At 48.3% G+C, this 21,844-nt stretch overlaps 1 protein-coding gene across 1 annotated transcript in view; it reads left to right on the top strand.

The window, feature by feature from the left end:
• TRPA1 (transient receptor potential cation channel subfamily A member 1) overlaps positions 1-21,844 on the top strand; it is a 1,042,932-nt gene that overhangs the window by 974,788 nt on the left and 46,300 nt on the right. Inside the window, exons 27-28 of the mRNA XM_069220348.1 lie at positions 14,686-14,805; positions 20,499-20,596. Coding sequence (XP_069076449.1) covers positions 14,686-14,805; positions 20,499-20,596 — 218 coding nt within the window. The remainder of the gene's footprint in view (positions 1-14,685; positions 14,806-20,498; positions 20,597-21,844) is intronic.

The raw sequence follows: 21,844 nt of genomic DNA, 5'->3' as shown, positions 1-21,844 counted from the left end.
CGAGACTATTATACCATTTCTCAGCCCTCCTGATCTGGATTCCAAAGACCTTCCTCAGAGACCTGAATACAACAGTAAACTCATTCATATGGGGAAACGGCAGGAAAAGAGTTGCTTTAACAAAGCTTCAAAGACAGACGACAGATGGGGGCATGGCAACACCAGACTTCGAGTCCTATTACCTTGCAGCTCAATTACAGTGGCTGGCACTCTGGATCTCGAACAGCTTGTTGTTAAAATCAAATGCAGAAACCTCCTCGCCGCAGAAGGCAAGACTGTTTGAGATATTACTGGGCTCTACCAGAGATGAGAAACAAGACAGTCCGGAATTGAAAATAATAACTAAATGTTGGAAATCATACATATGTAAAATAAAAACGAAGACTCCCTATTCTGCGGAACTCCCCCTCAGCGCGCTGCAGGCAATAACACAGAAGAGGTCTGAACTCGAGCTTAGAGACTGGTTGGAGGCCGGAATTAATAATGTAGGCATGCTATTCGAGGACAATAAACTGAAATCCTTTGAGACCATTAGAGCACAATATGACATCCCGGCGAAACATTTTTTAACATACGGGACCATAAAAGCCAGTATACACAATCACTGGCGAACAAAAAACACTGAACCCCCAACGCAAGCAATGTGCACATATCTGACATCCTCAAATGCCAAGACTACGGCTATATCTGTATGCTTTAATACGAGCAGACATTACAGACCCTCTACCCTACCTTAAACAACAATGGGAAAAAACAATCAATCGCGACATCCCATAAATAGAATGGGAACACATACTGCGGAACCTGCCCAAAGCTTCGCAGAATGCCAGATTTAAACTAATCAATTTTTATATCCTGCATCAAGCCTATTTAACGCCTGCCCGCATTAACAAATACTTCTGTAAATCCACAGAGTGTTGCCCAAGATGCAGATTAATAGACGCAGAATTTAATCACATGTTTTGGGAATGCCAAATACTGACATCTTACTGGACTGAGATTTGTCAAAAATTGTCCCAGATACTAAATAAGACCGTGACATGCTCTGTGGATGTCTGCCTCCTGCACGCATTTACACATTCTACTAAACACAAAGCCTCAGACAGATTCCTGGACGTGGCCCTAACACTAGCGAAAAGAGAAATAGCTAGCAATTGGAAAAATCCTGCGGGCCCTAGAGTAATAAACTGGAAACATTAACTAATTAGGTGGGCAACTGCTGAGGGTACACTGCTGCAAAGAGAGGCCAAAATCGGGATCAGACCTCCCAAAAAATCAGAAAGCTGGGAAATAATTATGGATACACTTAGAACTGAGCTAATACAACAGCACCCCCAACACTCCATAACCAGGACCATGATATCAATACCAAAACACAATAACATACAATACTCGAAAACAGAACAAGACTCACTCATAAACAAGAGTAGAAACCCCCATCCTTACAAACTGCTGCCAAGGACTCATCAGGGCTAACTAAAAATCTCTGGCTTCCCTGCTACAAATATGACATTGCCAAAACAAGATCTCGGACAGAGGGGTTAGGGTGGGAATGGGTCAGGGGGAGTTGGAATCTGTTACTACGAAAAGTGTACGACGAATACTAAGTAAGAACCACTACCAGACTATGTACATAAGTGACTAAGATAAAATGTGATAAACAGAGAGATGTGAAGAGGAAAACAATGTATAAGTATTATTGAACTGTTTTAAAAAACAATAAAATCTGGTTTTGAAAAAAAAAACGAGCACCTGTATTTGTGCTGCTTGCAGTCTGAGTAGCAAAATGTTGTTACAGTTCCGGTATAATGGGCTAGTAAATAAAGCCTAGAATTGACAGTGGCTTTATTAACAGAGTACCTAAACGTGATGGAGTTGATATGCAGTATTTTTTTTCTAACTGCTTTACAGAAGTAAATGCTGCTAAGGAGTGTGTTAGTTAGGAATGGCATGCTGATAGAAAGACCTAGGCCCATATTTATACTTTTTAGCACCGCATTTGTGTTATTTTTTTAAGCAAAAGCAACGCAAACTTACAAAATACGATTGTATTTTGTAAGATTGCGCCGCTTTTGCGTCAAAAAGTGGTGCGAAAGCGGCACTAAAAAGTATACATATGAGCCATAGTATATAGCCCTACTTTAGTGAGGGACTGCAAGAGTTTCAATACAGACAGGGAATGATAGGGAAACCAGCAGATTTCCATAGCAATTAGTTACCTGTAACTCTGTTATCTCATCTACAATATTCAGCCTGTCAAGAAGGATGGTGTGATCGATTGAGTCAACCTCCTTTGGCAGATGTTGCAACATTGGCAAAGCCAAGTATTGTTTGTTAATTATCTTTCTGGCATTATCAGTGAGCAAACTGGTAATTAGGCATATACATCTCACCTGGGGTTGTGCAAATGAAGGTGCACATTGTTCACAATATTGTCCCCAGTCTACAATTGTGTCAATTATCTCTGTGAAATGAGCCCCTGGGATGCAGAGCCCGATTACAAGTCAGCCAGAGCACCATCTCCAGGGGATTTTACTTCAGCTGATCACAAATGGCCCTCAGAAGTATTGGATTGACATGTGTAGTAATCTCAGTTCTAGTTTTAACAGGCACGGAAATACATCTGGTTAAATCCCATGCTGGCTTTGGCATATCTGTGGGCACAAGCACAGCCAGGCTCCTGCCTATCCTCATCCTATAGCACAAGGGAACATGGGAAGTCCCACTTTTACCATCAGCAGCTTAACATGGTGCTGGGCTCCCTCCCGGCCTCCAATCTGCAGCAATCTACCTGTATCTTTTACTACTTCCTGAAGGTGTGTGAGAAATGGGAGTAACAAAAGACCCCTTATTTTGCCTAGCATGTGGATCTGCATGCATATTTTGACCGATAAAAGGGAATCTTCTACATTTTATAACTCATAATAATCAGATTTAGCAAATGCTACCCAGAAAAAAACAACTACTGCCTCCGCTATCTATGCATCTAAATATGGCCAACTTGTTACTAGGTATTTAGGGGGTCATTCTGACCTCGGCGGTAAAAGCCGCTTACCGCCGGTCAGAAGGCCGCCACAATACCGCTGCGGCCGCGGTCAGCCGCCACGGACATTCTGACCCACAACTGCAAAACCTCCGAAAATCCACCCTCCACTGCAGTCCGCCACATCAGCCGCCAGCGGTAAACGGGAGAAGACCAAACCTCCACCGCCACGCCAACAGAAAAACGCCCATCCCATTATGACCCGCAAATCGACGCGGCGGTCATTCAACCGCGGTATTCCATTGGCGGTAGACCCCGCCGCGGTCAAAATACACACACCTTTACAAACCCCTACCACATTGGACAATTTGAAAGGCACACACCTGAAACCCATACACACACCACTCCCACACATCCAATACCATATAAAACACACACCCACATCACCCACAAACCCCTACCAACAAAAACCAGAGACGAAGGAGAGAGAGACACACATCAGAGAATAGATAGCCAGACACACAGAGGCACACCGCAACATCACACACACCACATAGAAGCACAAAGCACCACACACCAACACACACATCATCACATACACCACCCCACACCTCATACACTCCACCCCATGGCACCACAAAGGCACCCACGCTTTTCGGACCAAGAACTCCGGGTCATGGTGGAGGAGATCATAAGAGTGGAACCCCAGCTCTTCGGCTCACAAGTCCAGCACACCACCATAGCGAGGAAGGCGGAGCTCTGGCAGCGGATCGTGGACAAGGTCAACGCGGTGGGACAGCATCCCAGAAATAGAGAGGACATCCGCAAACGATGGAACGACCTACGGGGGAAGGTGCGCTCGATGGTCTCGCGACACAACATCGCAGTGCAGAAGACTGGCGGGGGACCCCCACCCACTCCACCCGAATTCACAACATGGGAGCAGGAGGTACTCAACATCCTGCATCCTGATGGCCTCGCTGGAGTACACAGAGGAATGGACTCTGGTAAGTACAAGGCCAACCACTTCACCCCACCCCCAGCATGCTAACCCCCACCCTCACCCCCAACCCCCCAGCACACATCCTCCCTGAGAATGTCTCCCCAGCACAACCCACCCAACACCAACCCCTGCATGCCACCCCCAAACTATGGACACCCATCACCTAAGCATGACCACTGCACATACCCATCACCCCCCCACAAAACACCCTCACAACACCTCCCCCAAGGGAATGTCAGCACTGGGGGACAAGGGCACCTATAAAACGCAAGCTAATGCACACACAGAAACAATAACCATACCCTCTTACCCCATGCAGGACCCAAACGACAACACACCGGTCAGGAGGGACCAGAAATGTCCATCCCACCCCCGGAACAGGCCACTAGAGATGACAGCAGCTCTGTCGACCTGGAACCTGACGACCAGCCCGGACCATCGGGGACCTCTGGGCAGTCGGTTCCCCTCACCCAGACACAGGCCACTGTAGACCCAACCCCCTCTGGGAACAACCGCACAGCTCCCACCCAGCGGGCCCATGCCTCTGTCTCTAGGACAGGTCAAGCAGCGGTGTGTCTACCACTACAGGGCCCCCAGGGTAACCCACCAACCCAACAACAACAGGGACCTGGGGGCAGTGGGAGTGGGCACACCGTCCAGGGGACAGAGGCCCAGGGAAAAAAGGGCAACTCGGAGGGCTGCTGTGCGACAGGGGGGGGAGGATAGGCCCAGGGAACCCACTCTCCAAGAGGCCCTCACCACCATCATAGCTGCCTACCACCACTCACAAGAGACGATGGCGACGGTACTGGCCAGGTTCCAGGAGATCCAGGCACAGCAGGAGCAACGCTACATGGGGTTCAGCGACCAACTAACCAACATCTCAACCGCTATGGGGAGCATAGTCCAGGCCCTGAACCGCATAGAGGACACGTTTCGGGACCATGTGGCATCACACAGGGTCCCTGTCACTACCCAGGAACAGGAACAGCCTACCACCTCCGCCGGCACTAGTGGACAGGAGGCCCCACCACAACGACAGCCCCCCAGAACCCCACCTCCTGCTGAACAACAACCGCCCGCAAAAGGAGCCTGAGATCAAAAAAACCGACAGAGTAGGATGTCAAGTCCCCCGCCAGCATCACATACCCCCTGAAGTCCTCCCACTGTCCCACATGGCCACCCTGTCAAACCTTGAACTGCCCCTGCTCCATCCTGCCACAGGCGTATGGACAATGCACCTGTGAGACTGAGAACTGGACTCCGCCATGGACATTACTCCACCCCCACCCATCACTGTTTTACCATCATGTACCAATATCTATGCACTAATAATAAATCACACATTGCACTGAAATCAATCAGGACTCAGGCTGTCTTATTTACAAATGTATGACACATTACATATCAATTACGTATTGTGAACATTGTGAATTACACATACCGAGGTAACTTAGCATTAGTCCATGGGCCAACCAAGCCGTGGTCACGCAGTGGCTCATACAGCACAGAAAAGGGAAAGGAAATTCAAACATCATGTCCATAGGTCTGGGGGGAAACCGACAAAGTTGAGATGCAGGAGGCTTTCAGGAAATGTAAAATGGCATGGGTGATCATTACCTGTGTGCTACTGGAAATACTGTGCTATTACTCTGTCCCTGTTGTCTGTGTCGTCCTCTGAGTCTTCCTCCTCTTCACTCTCCGCAGGCTCCACAGCTACTTCAACACCACCATCTGCACCATCCTCCTGCAGGAAAGGGACCTGACGTCGCAATGCCAGATTGTGAAGCATACAGCAGGCCACGATGATGTGGCACACCTTCTTTGGTGAGTACATCAGGGATCCCCCAGTCATATGCAGGCACCTAAACCTGGCCTTCAGGAGGCCAAAGGTCCTTTCGATGATCCTCCTAGTTCGCCCATGGGCCTCATTGTACCGTTCCTCTGCCCTGGTCCGGGGATTCCTTACTGGGGTCAGTAGCCAAGGCAGGTTGGGGTAACCAGAGTCACCTATTAGCCACACACGTTGTCTCTGTAGCTGCTCCATCACATAGGGGATGCTGCTATTTCGCATCACATACGCGTCATGCACTGACCCTGGGAACTTGCCATTTACATGGGAGATGTACTGGTCAGCCAAACAGACTACCTGGACATTCATCGAATGATAACTTTTTCTGTTTCGGTACACCTGCTCATCGTCTTTTGGGGGTACCAAAGCCACATGGGTCCCATCAATGGCACCAATGATGTTGGGGATATGTCCAAGGGCATAGAAATCACCCTTCACTGTAGGCAAGTCACCCTCCTCTGGGAAAATGATGTAGCTCCGCATGAGTTTCATCAGGGCAGACAACACTCTACTCAAAATCTTTGAAAACATAGGCTGAGACATTCCAGATGACATGGCCACTGTGGTCTGGAATGACCCACTTGCCAAAAAATGGAGGACTGACAAAACCTGCACAAGAGGGGGAATCCCTGTGGGTTGGCGGATGGGGGACATCAGGGCTGGCTCCAGCTGGGCACACAGTTCATGGATAGTGGCTCGGTCAAGTCGGTATCGTAGTATGATGTGGCGTTCTTCCATTGTCGACAGGTCCACCAGCGGTCGGTACACGCGAGGATTCCTCCTTCTCATCGCAAGTCCCAGCGGACGGTGCCTAGGAAGGACAACATGGAGCACAGAGTCAGCCAAACTACAGGTACGTACAGACAGCTTGCACAGTTAAAGAATGGCAATGGGTTGAAAGGCGTGTATGTGTGGCAATGCAAGGCCTAGGCCTGTGTGTCGCATTCAAAATTAAGCCATGTAGGCCCTTGAAATGGCGGCTGCCTGACCTGTGAAGTGGGACAATGGGATGTGAGGTCAATGCGCTGGCGGGGCACACCGTGACGGTAGGCGGTCGAAGACCGCGGCGCAAAGCTGCATTGGTTAACATTGAAGCCTATGGGTTTCAGGAGCCAATGATGAAGTGCGCCGGCGGTCGCGGTACGCACCGCCGCGGTACGCACCGCCGCGGGCGTGACCGCCATTTTCTATCTGCTTAATCACTCGAGACCTGATCATCCACAGGAGAGGACCTATACTGCAAGTGCTGCTGTGACCTCGGTCTGGAAGATACAATGGTTGCTGCGACTGGGGAAAGGGCCCCTGCCTTCACGTCTGAAGAGTTGGAGAAGCTCGTGGATGGGGTCCTCCCCCAGTATGCGGTACTCTACGGTCCTCCAGACCAACAAGTGAGTACACCGGGTGCACATGGAATGGGCTATGCCTGTGTGGATTGGGGTGGATGTAAGTTGGTGGGGTGGGGGGCGAATGAGGAGTGCAACGCCCGACACATGAGAGCATGTGCCATATGGCAAAGTTGGTGGGGGGGGCCAATCACATCTAACATGCAGGTCATTGATGAATTCCTCCTTTCCACCCTGTACATGTCAAATAGGTCAGCGCCCATCAGAAGATCTAGATTTGGCGTGCCATCGCCAAGGAAGTCCGGAACTTGGGGGTCCACAACAGACGGGGCACCCACTGCCGCAAGAGGTGGGAGGACATCCGCCGCGGAACAAGGAAGACCGCAGAAACACTGCTGGGGATGGCCTCCCAACCTAGGAGGGGTGCCAGTCGCACCATGACCCCCCTGATGTCCCGGATCCTGGCGGTGGCTTACCCAGAATTGGATGGGCGCTTTAAGACATCACAGCAGACACAAGGGGGTGAGTATCAGCACATTCTCCTATCTTTCTGCGCAGTGGAGGCGTCTGGGTGGGGGAGGAGGGCTGTGGGTGACATTAGGCCAGGGCGCTTTCTGTAGTGTAGTCCTCTCCCTTAGGCATGGCCCTGTGCCCCCGGCCCCCACCTCGGTAGGGTGACAAGTACAGCCATTGAAGGTCCAGCATCTCCCATGTGCGCGTTTGACGTCTCTTGGCCTGTTGTCCTAGTCAGTAGTACTGAGTAGTGTACCCCGAATGCGCGGCTTAGTGCATTAGGCTCCTGTGTCTGTCCTCTCCGCCAACGGTGTTGACATTGCATGCACTCAACCTGGTCTTCTTTTTTCTCCCCCCACCCTTTCTCTTCATCTTCTTGTGCATGTGTGCATTAGCATCATCAGGCGGAGGAGATTTGGCATCGGAGCACGAGGGAGCTGCAGGACACAAGGCCCCGGTGGGCCCAGGAACAGACACCGAGGGCACCAGTGATCCGGAGGGCGAGGGGAGCACCACGACGGGGACCGCTGGTGAGAGCAGCGAAAGCGACACGTCCTCGGACGGGAGCTCCCTAGCGGTGGCGGCAACATCCGTGCCCCCCGCCTCTACAGGTACAGCCGCCACCCAGCGCACCAGCCCCGCCCTCCCAGCAGCCCCTCAGTCTTCGCTCCGTGCCGATTCGCCCAGGAAGGCGCGCGTCTCCTTCGCCCCAGGCACCTCAGCCCCTGCCCCTGTTGCCCCTGCTGCCCTCAGTGCGGAGCTCATTGACCTGGTAAGGACGCTCATTGTTGGGCAGACGACCCTTTTGAATGCCATCCAGGGTGTGCAAAGGGAGGTGCAACAGAGCAATGCGTACCTGGAGGGCATTCATTCGGGTCAGGCTGCCCATCAACGAGCGTTCACTGCTCTGGCCTCAGCACTGACGGCAGCCATTGTCCCTGTTTCCAGCCTCCCTCTTCTTACTGCCTCCAGCCTTTCTCTGTCTCCTGTCCTTCAGCCTATCCCATCCACACCATCAGACCAGCCTGCACACACCTCAACACCCAAGAGCAGCTCATCCAAACACAAGCACCACAGATCCCACAAACACTCACCCAAGCAACACCCAGATGCAGACATGCCAACAGCCACTGCCACCCCTGTGTCCCCCTCCTCCTCGTCTCCCTCCTCCCTCCCTGTGACGTCTACACTCACACCTGCATGCACCCCAACATCAGCCAGTGCTTCCATCACCACCTCACCCTCCAGTACAGTCCACACTCGTGCAGTCACCACCCCCACTGCCATTTACACGTCCCCTGTGTCCTCTCCCACTGTGTCTGTCACCCCCTCTTCCAAGACACACAAACGCAGGCAGCCACCCACCCAACAGCCATCCACCTCACGACAGCCTACAGCACCAGCACCTTCACCCAATGACAGCATACCTGACTCTCCTACAACCACCTCCTCTACCTCCACTTCCATCTCCACTTCTCCTACCTTTTACCTTGGCCCTAAAAAACTTTTCCTGGCTAACCTTGACCTCTTTCCCCCCGATGAGCTCCCCCATCCATCTTCAAAGAGTCCCAAGAGCACCGCAGCCACCACCAGCCCAGCTTCGGGTGTCACTGTTGTGCATGGGTTCTGGAGCCCACCCTTTGCCAGCAGTGACACATCCATCAGCAGCAAGGACACGTCCAGCCCCCCCCCCGGCAAGAGGACCCGCAAAAACAAGGGCCGCCGTGCGAGGACCGACAGGGCTGCCCCCAAGGAGCAATGTGCGGCCACTTCACCACCCACACCATCTAGGGGAGGCAAGGGCCCGAGAGCCCCATCAAAGGAGCGGAAGGGCAGCAGGAGGGCGGAGAAGGTGGACCCCACATGCCACATCCCAGCTGGGAAGGAGGACACTAAGGAGGCCAGGAGTCCGTCCCCGAAGGGTCCAGAAACGTCACGGTCCGAGGGCGACTGAGCCGGGAGTCCAGGCCAGGTCTGGCTCCCTTGACCTGCTGGATGAGCACCGCTGAACCGGGCCCGCGGGGCAGAAGAGCACCGCTGAACAGGGCCCCGCCGTGGAGATAGGCACCGCTGAACAGGGCCCGCGGGGCAGAAGAGCACCGCTGAATAGGGCCCCGCCGTGGAGATAGGCACCGCTGAACAGGGCCCGCGGTGCAGAAGAGCACCGCTGAACAGGGCCCCGCCGTGGAGATAGGCACCGCTGAACAGGGCCCGCGGTGCAGAAGAGCACCGCTGAACAGGGCCCCGCCGTGGAGATAGGCACCGCTGAACAGGGCCCGCGGGGCAGAAGAGCACCGCTGAACAGGGCCCGCGGGGCAAAAGAGCACCGCTGAACAGGGCCCCGCCGTGGAGATAGGCACCGCTGAACAGGGCCCGCGGTGCAGAAGAGCACCGCTGAACAGGGCCCCGCCGTGGAGATAGGCACCGCTGAACAGGGCCCGCGGTGCAGAAGAGCACTGCTGAACAGGGCCCCGCCGTGGAGATAGGCACCGCTGAACAGGGCCCGCGGGGCAGAAGAGCACCGCTGAACAGGGCCCCACCGTGGAGATAGGCACCGCTGAACAGGGCCCGCGGTGCAGAAGAGCACCGCTGAACAGGGCCCCGCCGTGGAGATAGGCACCGCTGAACAGGGCCCGCGGTGCAGAAGAGCACCGCTGAACAGGGCCCCGCCGTCTCAAGCACCGCTCCGCTGGGCCCTTCATCTCAAGCACCGCTCCGCTGGGCACCGCTGTCTCTCCACCTCTCCGCTGGGCCCTTCTTCTCAAGCACCGCTCCGCTGGGCACCGCCGTCTCAAGCACCGCTCCGCTGGGCCCTTCTTCTCAAGCACCGCTCCGCTGGGCCCTTCATCTCAAGCACCGCTCCGCTGGGCACCGCTGGGCACCGCTGTCTCTCCACCTCTCCGCTGGGCCCTTCTTCTCAAGCACCGCTCCGCTGGGCCCTTCTTCTCAAGCACCGCTCCGCTGGGCACCGCCGTCTCAAGCACCGCTCCGCTGGGCCCTTCATCTCAAGCACCGCTCCGCTGGGCCCTTCTTCTCAAGCACCGCTCCGCTGGGCACCGCCGTCTCAAGCACCGCTCCGCTGGGCCCTTCATCTCAAGCACCGCTCCGCTGGGCACCGCCGTCTCAAGCACCGCTCCGCTGGGCCCTTCATCTCAAGCACCGCTCCGCTGGGCCCCGCCGTCTCAAGCACCGCTCCGCTGGGCCCTTCATCTCAAGCACCGCTCCGCTGGGCACCGCTGTCTCTCCACCTCTCCGCTGGGCCCTTCTTCTCAAGCACCGCTCCGCTGGGCACCGCCGTCTCAAGCACCGCTCCGCTGGGCCCTTCATCTCAAGCACCGCTCCGCTGTGCACCGCCGTCTCAAGCACCGCTCCGCTGGGCCCTTCATCTCAAGCACCGCTCCGCTGGGCCCCGCCGTCTCAAGCACCGCTCCGCTGGGCCCTTCATCTCAAGCACCGCTCCGCTGGGCACCGCTGTCTCTCCACCTCTCCGCTGGGCCCTTCTTCTCAAGCACCGCTCCGCTGGGCACCGCCGTCTCAAGCACCGCTCCGCTGGGCCCTTCATCTCAAGCACCGCTCCGCTGGGCACCGTCGTCTCAAGCACCGCTCCGCTGGGCCCTTCATCTCAAGCACCGCTCCGCTGGGCCCCGCCGTCTCAAGCACCGCTCCGCTGGGCCCTTCATCTCAAGCACCGCTCCGCTGGGCCCGCCGTCTCAAGCACCGCTCCGCTGGGCCCTTCATCTCAAGCACCGCTCCGCTGGGCCCGCCGTCTCAAGCACCGCTCTGCTGGGCACCGCCGTCTCAAGCACCGCTCCGCTGGGCACCGCTGTCTCAATCACTGTTTATGGTTCACTGTGCCCACCATGCCTCCTCCTTGACCAGTGGAGACTGTCATCCACCTGATGGACTGTGGCTTTGCACTCCCCAGGATGGTACAGTGGGCAGCCCACCCACTGTAGAGACATTGAGAGACTGTGGCTTTGCACTCCCCAGGATGGTACAGTGGGCAGCCCACCCACTGTAGAGACATTGAGAGACTGTGGCTTTGCACTCCCCAGGATGGTACAGTGGGCAGCCCACCCACTGTAGAGACATTGAGAGACTGTGGCTTTGCACTCCCCAGGATGGTCCAGTGGGCAGCCCACCCACTGTAGAGACATTGAGAGACTGTGGCTTTGCACTCCCCAGGATGGTCCAGTGGGCAGCCCACCCACTGTAGAGACATTGAGAGACTGTGGCTTTGCACTCCCCAGGATGGTACAGTGGGCAGCCCACCCACTGTAGAGACATTGAGAGACTGTGGCTTTGCACTCCCCAGGATGGTACAGTGGGCAGCCCACCCACTGTAGAGTCATTGAGAGACTGTGGCTTTGCACTCCCCAGGATGGTACAGTGGGCATGGTGGCTCCTCGTGCATCTGGCGTCGTGGACTCATGTGGCTGTGGTGCCCCCCCTTTCCCTTCCCCCTGAGGTGCCTGTAGTTTTTACATCTGATGCCCCTGCAGTGTTCTCTCCAAAGGACTCAGGTCTCCTGTGTGGGCTTTGCCCTTATTTCTCAAAACTTTGGCCCACGGACATGATGAATTCGTAGGATGTGCAGGACTTGTTACTTCAGTTATACACTGATGTGTATGTCATTAGTTTTGTTGTGAATATCTTTCATGGTTGTACGATAATTTTCAGGAGCTTTTTGGTACATAAATATTTATTCCAAATTTGATTATGTCCTAGCATTTTTCAGGGGTGTTTGGGTGGTGTCACTGTGACTTGTTGCTCTGCATTGGTGTGTACATAGTTGGGGGGGGAGGGTCGCATATGTGTGTGCCCGTAACCTTTCGTCCTCCCCCTCCCGTGTGTCGTAGGTGCAGTACTCACCGTTGTCGTCTGCGCCGGACTTCGTACTCGTGGTAGATGAGAAGGTAGACGAGAGCAGGTAGGATGTTTAATTCGGGTTCCATACTGTCCTCCTTCCTCCTGGAGTGCGTAGTGGTGAGCGTTTTCTCGTCCGTAGTCTGTTTCCGCCGTGTTTTTATCGGCGGTGCTCCCGCCCCGGAAAAGGTGGCGGATTGGTGAGTTGGAATAGTGTGGGCGGTACATTGGCTGCCGCCTGGCTGTTGGCGGTGACCGCCGCGCTGTTTGTTTGTACCGCCGTGGCGGTCGGAGTGTTAAAGTGGCTGTCTGTGTTGGCGGTTCCCGCCAGGGTCAGAATCCCATATTTTTTACCGCCAGCCTGTTGGCGGGTTGGCCGCCGCTTTAACACCGACCGCCAGGGTTAGAATCACCCCCTTAGTGCTTATGAAGTCACAATAACTAGCCTGGAATGGCAGTTATTTTATACTTGAAGATGGTGAAACTAGACAGCTGAGACCCAAGAGAAAGCAAACAGCAGTCATGTTCATTTAAAAGTAAAATGTTCTTGCTTCTTGTGGAAAACACAGGCAGCACTAAAATAGGCATTGTCCTTCCCATCTAAATGAATGGGCACTATATACATGCACAGGTAACCAGCATAGGGTAGGGGGAATAGCCCACCCCCATTCTTATTTCTGAAAAAAGTTGCCCTTTGAAAAGAAGTCTCACTTTTCAACATAAACACCTTTAGTTTACCAACTTGGACAAACAATCACCACCAGTTTTTAGAGCAGATTCATTCATTAAAAGTGATGTTCATTTGTGTGAATTTTAGGTTAGAATAATTATGTCTTGAGTAGACTTAACTGGGCTCAAATGAAAATGGGCTTTTCCATTAACAGAAAATAGCAGAAATAGGATCTATTTTCTGTGCTGTGTTGATACAAAATGTATTTTTTTGTTTTAGATTTGAAGAAAGCTGTTTTCTAACTGTACCCTCTCTCGGGGTCTATTGTATTGAACACGTGCAATGCTCTAGTGTTATTCTGTTGTTTTTAAGTTAAGGGTTAACATTATGTATGCATTCTAGATGTGTTTCAAAAACGTTGCAGTGAATGGATCATGTGTTTACGAAAATCTGCTGGTTGGTGTCATTATTTCATTTAACAACATGTAATGACTGTGACTTTCACTGTTTGTAAACCTGCAAAATGTCCCCTCTCTGGAATGTGTGCCAGACAATTCTGAGACTACTATTGAGCATGTACTTAGGTTGAATATTCTTTGGTCTTATACTTAAACTTTTTCCTTGATTTATGACGGATTTAAACTGGCTAGCTACCACTTTGCTTTCTACAATCATTCTCAAATTTTGAATAAACCTTCATGATTTTGACTCTGAATATTTTTCCTGTGTGGTTTTCATTCATTTGTCTTGGGCCATCGTCCTTTGGAACTCATGTGCCCCTTTACATTTTATTGGCACAAAGTGCTGACTCATCTTAACACTGTAATTGTGAAAATGCCATATTATGCACAGTCATGGCAGATCCTATCTGGTCTCCATCATGGGATCACATCAGGGTAGTGCCTGACTCTTACTTGGCCTCGATTTCTCAACTCTTCCCAGCAAGCCATCCAGATTCCTGTTCACATGGCCTGATGATGTGCAGTGTTAGCAAAGGTACTCTGGACAATAAGCACAGGTGATGACACTGCAAAGGATTGCAATGCTAGGTCATTTTGGAAGCAGAGAGTGTTGTAATTGTGGGTTTAGAAGCCACAGCAGCTGCATCTACTGCTATGCACAATTAGTTGCTCAAGCAATATCCTATTCATTATAGTTAAACATATGGTCCTTACTGCGCAGTGCCTTTGTTTGCCTGGCTCATTAATACATGGGCCCTATTGTCTTCTGAATAGAATAGCCTGATACAAGAATGGCAAAGTATCTTGTGAAAACCTTCTAGATGTATACTAGACATAGACATATATTAGTCTAAAGTAATATTAGATGTTGCAATAATACAGTGCCAAAAGCATTATACTTCTATATATCATACTTCATATTGCAATCCACTTGGTTCTACTTTTCTCACAAGCTGTGGATGCCGGATGTTTAACTGTATCCATATTGTTTCAGGTCAACCTTCATACCAGCTTAGAAAAAAAACTGCCTTATTGGTTTCTAAAGAGGGTCGATAAGACTTGCATCACTGTATATCCAAACAGGCCAAGGTTCTGGGGGCTAGCAGTCAAATATGTAAGTATGAATAACCAAACATGCCAAGGTTTGGGTCCTGGTAGTCAAATCTGTAAGTATGAATGGTTTTGTGATAAATGCTTTCTTTATTATGCGTTTGCCCCATTTGTTTCTTAAAAGGTTTGCTAATGGGAGGAAGCAACTTTAGAATAACTTCAGTCCATATTGGGCTTCATTACGAGTGCAGTGGAATAACCCTTCTAATTTCTCAAGTCAGGAATCACTTTTACTGAGTGTTACAATACGTCTGACTGAAAAATCATAGTCAAAGGAATTGCAGGTTTTTGAAGAGTAATATGAAGGAGTCAGTGTTTCAATTTTTACACCAATTCTTGCATGTTTTCCCAAGTGTTTTACATAATGGTCAGGGCTGTTTTCGGCAGCTGAAATCCCTTCCTGAAATGCCATAAAAGATAATATTGACGAGCCTATAACTACAGCTACTACCACCATCTGGATTTCCAGACACATAATTTGGACCATTGTACCATCCATCTTGATATTTAACAGTTTGCCTAAAACTGCAAGCAACTTAAATGTTGTTTAGCAACATAGTGAAAAAATTGGGAATTATTTGGCTAATATTTTAATATTAATAATACTGCTGCAACTACTATATCACTGCTACTACAAATATTGGTAGTGCTGCTGCTATACCTTTACTACATAGTATTGCCATAATTCAGCCTTGGGTAAATAGACGTGGGCAAAGAAAGACAGAGTGAAAGAGAAAGATTTACACATTGCACTTCACCTTTTAGATACCTCTAGACATTATACAGCAGAGCAAAATCACTAGTAGATCAGCCATGGGTTATCAGTTAACAGAAGAAACTGATATTCAAGCTTGCTTTATGTTTAATGAAAAACGATTAGTATCTTACATTTTTTGCAGTTGTGTTTCAGGTTGAAGTGTCTTGGCTTAAATGTTGGCATCCTTCCATCAACTAAAAGAGGCAGGACTCAGTAAGCATACTGTGTTAAGCAAAAGCCTGTGCACTTCCCACAGCCAATGTCATTTAGGTGGATTTAGTTACCACTAGAAATCTCACAAAACTCAACAGCAGATTTTAGGGAGAGATTCACAAATGGAAATGCTCACTATCATCCCTGCTTTCCCTTTCACAGTGTTTGGTGTGCTGTGACCGAAGACCCTTCCTGAGACAGGGGAGAAAACTATAAAAGCTGGGAATCATTGTGAAGTGATGTTTGTAAAGAAAACCACTTTAGAAATGAAAAAGGGAGCTACAACTGTTTTTAACACATATGTTGCAATTATGTTTACAGCCTGGATTTAACAATGAACTCAACTAAATGTTTTAAGACATGAGGTCTACCAGTTCTACAGTAATTGTTCATCTGCTATTGCCTCATACTTTAAGCCTGAACTCGAGCGGTGCCCTGCATTATAGGTATTTGAATCGATAGGCTTTCTGCATTATTTGAATCATCCATGATTATGGTACGGTGACACAGCTCCAATGCAACATCATTCTTATAAAAGATCCAGCACCTCCAGTCATTTAGAAGTTGAGGAGTTTTGTTTTTGAGGCCTACGTTACAAGAACAGTCCTATGCAGAAATATTCAATTTAATTTGGGTGTTAGGTTCCCCATTGATGTTCATCCCAGGTTCTTTGCTTTGAAATTAGGCTATCCCTCCATAGTTGTCTTCCACTAAAAACATCCAAGCCCTAGAAATATTAAAACTTTACAAAGGCTAGATAGTTTGGGACCAATCGGTAGAAACACTTTTATACCATATTGTACAGCCTTGAATCAAAGCTATTATTGGAGAAATGTATAGGTAGCATGCCACATTAGACTCAAACAATATCTACTACAGAGAGAATGTGGGCTCCTGATCAAAGATTATGAAGTGGCCTATTAAATCACTGAAATTTACAGTGTGGCATCCTGAATGATGATGTCTCATAATTGATTACATTAAATGATTGAAGGACTATATACATGACATGCAACAGATTGCCATCAAATATTAAGCTGAGAATTATGCAGAAAGATCCAGACCGAGCGTCAAAATAAAGTCCTTGTTCTACACATCTAAGCAATGTCTTGGAACCCACATACCACTCATTCTAGCCACCCAGTGTAGTCCAAAAGCAAAGCAGCTTGTCTGACCCAATTAATCCAAAACCACATAGATGCTTTTGTGACAAATAGGCAAGCTGTTGGATCCTCTACCAAATAAACAAACACACAAGCTTACAGGGCAATAGAAGGTAGATGCCTTGATGATGGTGCGATTGAGTCATTTTCACTTGTTGCGAACTTGTTCTTTCAGGCTTAGCATCTATCATGTCATAGCAAGCCTACCAGTTGCTCCCATCCCTTACTTTGGACCAGCAGGATGTTCCTTTGACTACCACCATTCGCCTGTTTTACATACCACCCAGCAGTGCTAACTAGCTGTGAGCCCCCCCTATTAGTAACCATGAGGACTCTTCCGGCCAGTCGTAGGCTGTTGTCCTGTTGTATTCCCTCACCCTCTCCATTATGAGTGAATTAATCTCAGTAGAATGTAGATAGAATGTGTTTATTCAAACAGAAGCAAGGAGTGGTACTAACTGGAAATTGGTATGGAAATGCGAATGATCTTGCTGCAACCAGATCTAAATAGAGCTACTTACTCAGTATTAGTTGCTTTTCTGTGGCTATTATAAGTGCCTGGTGCAAGCCTTGGATTCTCAGCTGAAGGCAGACTGAGTATTAAAATTGGCACCTCTCGTTCTACCTAATGGCATTTGTACACCACAAGAACATCACTTCTCTACTTTTACAGCAAACTCAGTGTGCCAGACTGTTGCTCATGTGGTGTGGTGTCACCACAAGCCTTTAGATTCTGAGAAAGGGAAACTATAAGAATTAAATTAGGAAAACGTGTCTTGCATGTTAAGAGCTGTTATAGTTAATAGTTTTAAACAGTCAGGACTCACATCAACAGGGTTAAACCGGTATATAATGGAATAAACGTGTGACACAACAGGAATGGCTGGGTATTTTAGCGCTAGATGCCAAACTTGCCTATAGTTCTTTAAGCAAAAAATGTCATCAAAAACATGGAGAAAAAATGTGTTTCAGATTTTGTAGGCTAAATTAAAGCTGCTTTACAAAGCACACAGCATCAGGGTTATTGCTGGATCTACAAACCATTACCCAGGGAATTGAGTCTAGGCAGATATATCCTCTATCTCTGCTTAGATTCCAATGGTGTGATCCCATGTAGAACAATTCATAAAGAGATTTATTTGGTCAAATGGGGTAAAGAACAAATCTCCCTTTCTGCAGTTGACATTTGGTGCCCGTATCATTAACAGTTGTGCTTGCTCAGTACAGAACGTATGCAGCTGTTTTATGTACTATGGGCCAGATGTATGAAGGATTTAAAGGTTACAAAATGCCCAATTCACAGAATTGGGCCATTTATGACCAGAAAAATGCCTTTAGGTATGTACAAAGCCCTATTTGTGATTCAGAAATCAATTACCGAATTGCAAATTGGGTTAGCGATTTGGTTTTTAGAAAGGGGAGTGTTTAGGACGTCCCTTCCTGCTACTGAATCAGAGTGGTATGTATGAATGTTTTGCGGTCGGAAAACATTCGTATTCTACCACCAACTTCAAATTAGTGGGAACCCATTTGCAAATGGGTAGGGGCCTCCTTTGATAATAGTTGTAAAATATTTTTTAAGAGCAGGAAGTGGTCCCAGGCCTTCTCTTAAAAAAATTCAAAGAAAATTTTCCATTTTTTTTTTAAACACATCACTTTTTCCTTTAAGGAAAACTGTTTGTATTAAAAAAAAACAAAAAAACATTGCTTTATTGGAAAGCAATCACAGACATGGTTGTCTGCTGACTTCAGCAGGCCACCATCCCTGTAATTTTTGCTGTTCCCAATGAGTCACAAACCGAGACCTACATCATGAATATTAATGAGGTAGGGCTATTTGTTACACACTGGGAATCGCAAAAAGTGTTTAACACACATTTGCGTTTGCGATTATCAAATAACGGATCACAAGAATTCACTATTTGGTCATTTCAAATTATTTGCTGTGTACACCTGGTCCTTGGTGTGTTAATAGTGTTCAACAGATAACTCAGAATTTCTCAGAGTGAATGCATGAACTGCAGATAGAACTGCTAGGAAACAGAGACAATCACTACTGTTTCCGAGCTGCGCTGTCTGCAGTTCTTGCATTAAAACTGCTATGGATTGAAGGTGTATGGAAGCAATAAAGGGCATTGTAAGGATTCTACTGCTCTGCTGTATTTCTTTAATCACCTAGTACCAAACATTTCACAAAAAGCAATGGCTGTATTGATCCTTCATTCCCAAGCGTGTCATGATGTAGGCCAGTAACTCTTAAACTTTTGACTTCTGTCTTACCCCACCTAATTATTAATGGTAACCGGGGACCCCTACTGAATTAATATTGGAATCTAGGGACCCCCACCGAGTCAATACTGGAAGCTGAGGATTCTACCCTAATCATTTTTGATGATTTGGACAGCTAAACAATACACACATTATGAAAATATTTAATTCACAAACAAATATACAAAAACATTTAGGGCCTGATTTATGAAACGTTTGCACTGCCTTTGCATCATTTTTTAACGCAAAAGCAGAGCAAACTTTTGCGTCAAAAATATGACACGAAGGCGACGCAAACTTTTCATAAATCAGGCCCTTCATTTTCTAATTTAATGAACAGGTTAGATCTTTTCTAAATTCAACTGAGGCCCTTCACCATCCACACTATATTCTATGTAATGTACTTGCACTGCTCCCATGAATCAATCTGAGGATACTAACTTAATTTGTAGCCTCAAATTCAAATTCTTTCAGATTTACCAAAAGTTTTTAAATGTTCAGTTTTACATTTTGCTTCTTTATTTATGTACAATGTATTAATGTATTAATCTGTTAATATTATTTTATTTTCTAAGCATTTGTGAACCCCCGGAGCAGGCTTTGCCAACTCACAGGGGTCTGCGGAACAAAGGTTAAAAAACACTGATGTAGGCTCTCCTACCTGAACTACATAGAACTACAAGGAAATATGTACTATCCCCAGCGCCAAATTCAATAACAGCAGTTTGAGCCAGACTGTCAAGTTTGGAGAGGTGCCAACACCAATCTGCATCTGATTGGTCCCTGTCTGGAGTGGGCAATAAATAATGGGATTGAATGCAGTCTAGAGTAGTAAACATTGTCCTAGAATAATGCAAGCGTTCCATCAATCACTTCGTTCTTTAGTTAGTGGATTGCTCTTAGCGGCAATGGTTTGCACACATTAAGTCCCATTGTCTCCTTTACAGAAGTACTCATCTGTACATCTCTGAGAAGGCTCAAAAATTCTAAGAGATTTATGGGTGCGAGGTTGTACCTGTACAAAGCCGATGCGACCTAGCACCTAAGGCAATGCTGTCCCTCTTTGTTTCGACCTGACTTTCGGACATGGCAAATGCTTCTCTATAAATGCATAGCAAGTAAAAAATGATGAAACAGGATTAGGGTCACAGAAATTACTAGTGGCTGGTAAAGTCAAGCATCCCATTCATCACAGTTTTGCATTTTATTTTTTACTTCGGACCATCATGTTAATTGCAGAAATAGACATGCGCCTTCAAAAACTGAAACTGTCTTTGTTAATCTATTATCTTTCAGGATTTCCTCCAGTTTATATTTGCATGTGAGGAATGTACACCAGAGGTGCCAATGACAGACACAGCTCTAGAGGTAGAGCTTGGGAAGCAAAAAAACAGGTACATTCTGAAATTTACTGTAATTTATGTTCGCCGTAAAAATGACAGTGTAAAAACGCAATTTTGGTCTAATTGTACAGTGTAACCACAAACTTTGCAATTAATAAATACAGTGGTCAAAGACTATTTCAAAAACAAAGATTGTATGTTACATCCATTGGGTTAACAAAAATAAAGTAGTTGTAATAGTGAACGATCATTTGTCAACTTCAATAAGTCTTGCCATTGTATTATTGAAAGGGCTTCTTGATTGTTGAGATTCGGTTGTGGATGGAGTCAACGGTTGGATGAATCAGTCAGTCAAAGGATGGATGAGTCAGTAACAGAGTACATACAAAATTGGGGATTATGGGATGTGAATACATGGCTGAATGTTTGAATACATGACTGTGCGGGGCGTGCTGTTGGTGAATGTGCATAGTGCGCGGATAGATGCCTCTTAGTGATTATAGGATGACTGGAGGATGCAGGTTAAATGTCTATGAATAAGGTTAGTACATGGGTCGGTTGAACATTGATATGTGTGACTGAGAGTGATGTGCATAATGAGCTGCAATTAGAGCAAAGGGTGCAAGGGCTTAAGAGTGGCCTCATATAAACAGGGATAGTGTGTTACTGATGAATGCCTGTAAGTAAGGAGGAGAGAGTTCTTCGTCTGTTTGTTGAGATGCAGTGAAGGTAAGTGAATTGGGTGCCATGTATGGGGATGATGCAACATAGTTACCACTCGCTGTCTGTAAGTGATAATTCATGGTCTAGGTTGTGAATGATGCCAATGTGAGATTTAGTTGTGTGTTCACCTGAAGGCGAGGTCCCTGTCATTGTCAGAGAGGCTAGCTGGCTAGCTGGCTCTGCGGTAAGGTTAGACGGGTGTGGTGTGTGCACCTAACGCCGAGGTTCCTGTCAGTGTGCGAGGGGTGAGCTGCCTCTGCGGGAAGGTGGAAGGGGTCAGCAATATGTCAATGTAGGAAGTGTTAGGCTCTCTTATGCTGCCTGGGCATCGCACAAATAACTGGAGGTTCCACTTCAGAAAGGTGTTTGTGAAGGCAAAGAAGGGTCTTGGGCTGCTCCTGCAAAACCTGCTCAGCTGTTAGGTCTGCTGCTGGGCAACTCTAAGACAGTTCTGCAGGTATGCTTTTGTGATTCCTCTCCTACTGTGGATGCCTTTACCTGGTACATAGATGTTATGATTGTGTACTGCGGGTGCCTTTGCCTACTGGGTATGAATGCCTACATAGGAATCTTTTC

Source organism: Pleurodeles waltl, chromosome 2_2 (genome assembly GCF_031143425.1).
Source record: "Pleurodeles waltl isolate 20211129_DDA chromosome 2_2, aPleWal1.hap1.20221129, whole genome shotgun sequence".
In the NCBI taxonomy this organism is placed as follows: domain Eukaryota; kingdom Metazoa; phylum Chordata; class Amphibia; order Caudata; family Salamandridae; genus Pleurodeles; species Pleurodeles waltl.
Note: the sequence above shows the minus strand (reverse complement) of the source record. Positions and strands in the feature narration are given on the sequence as shown.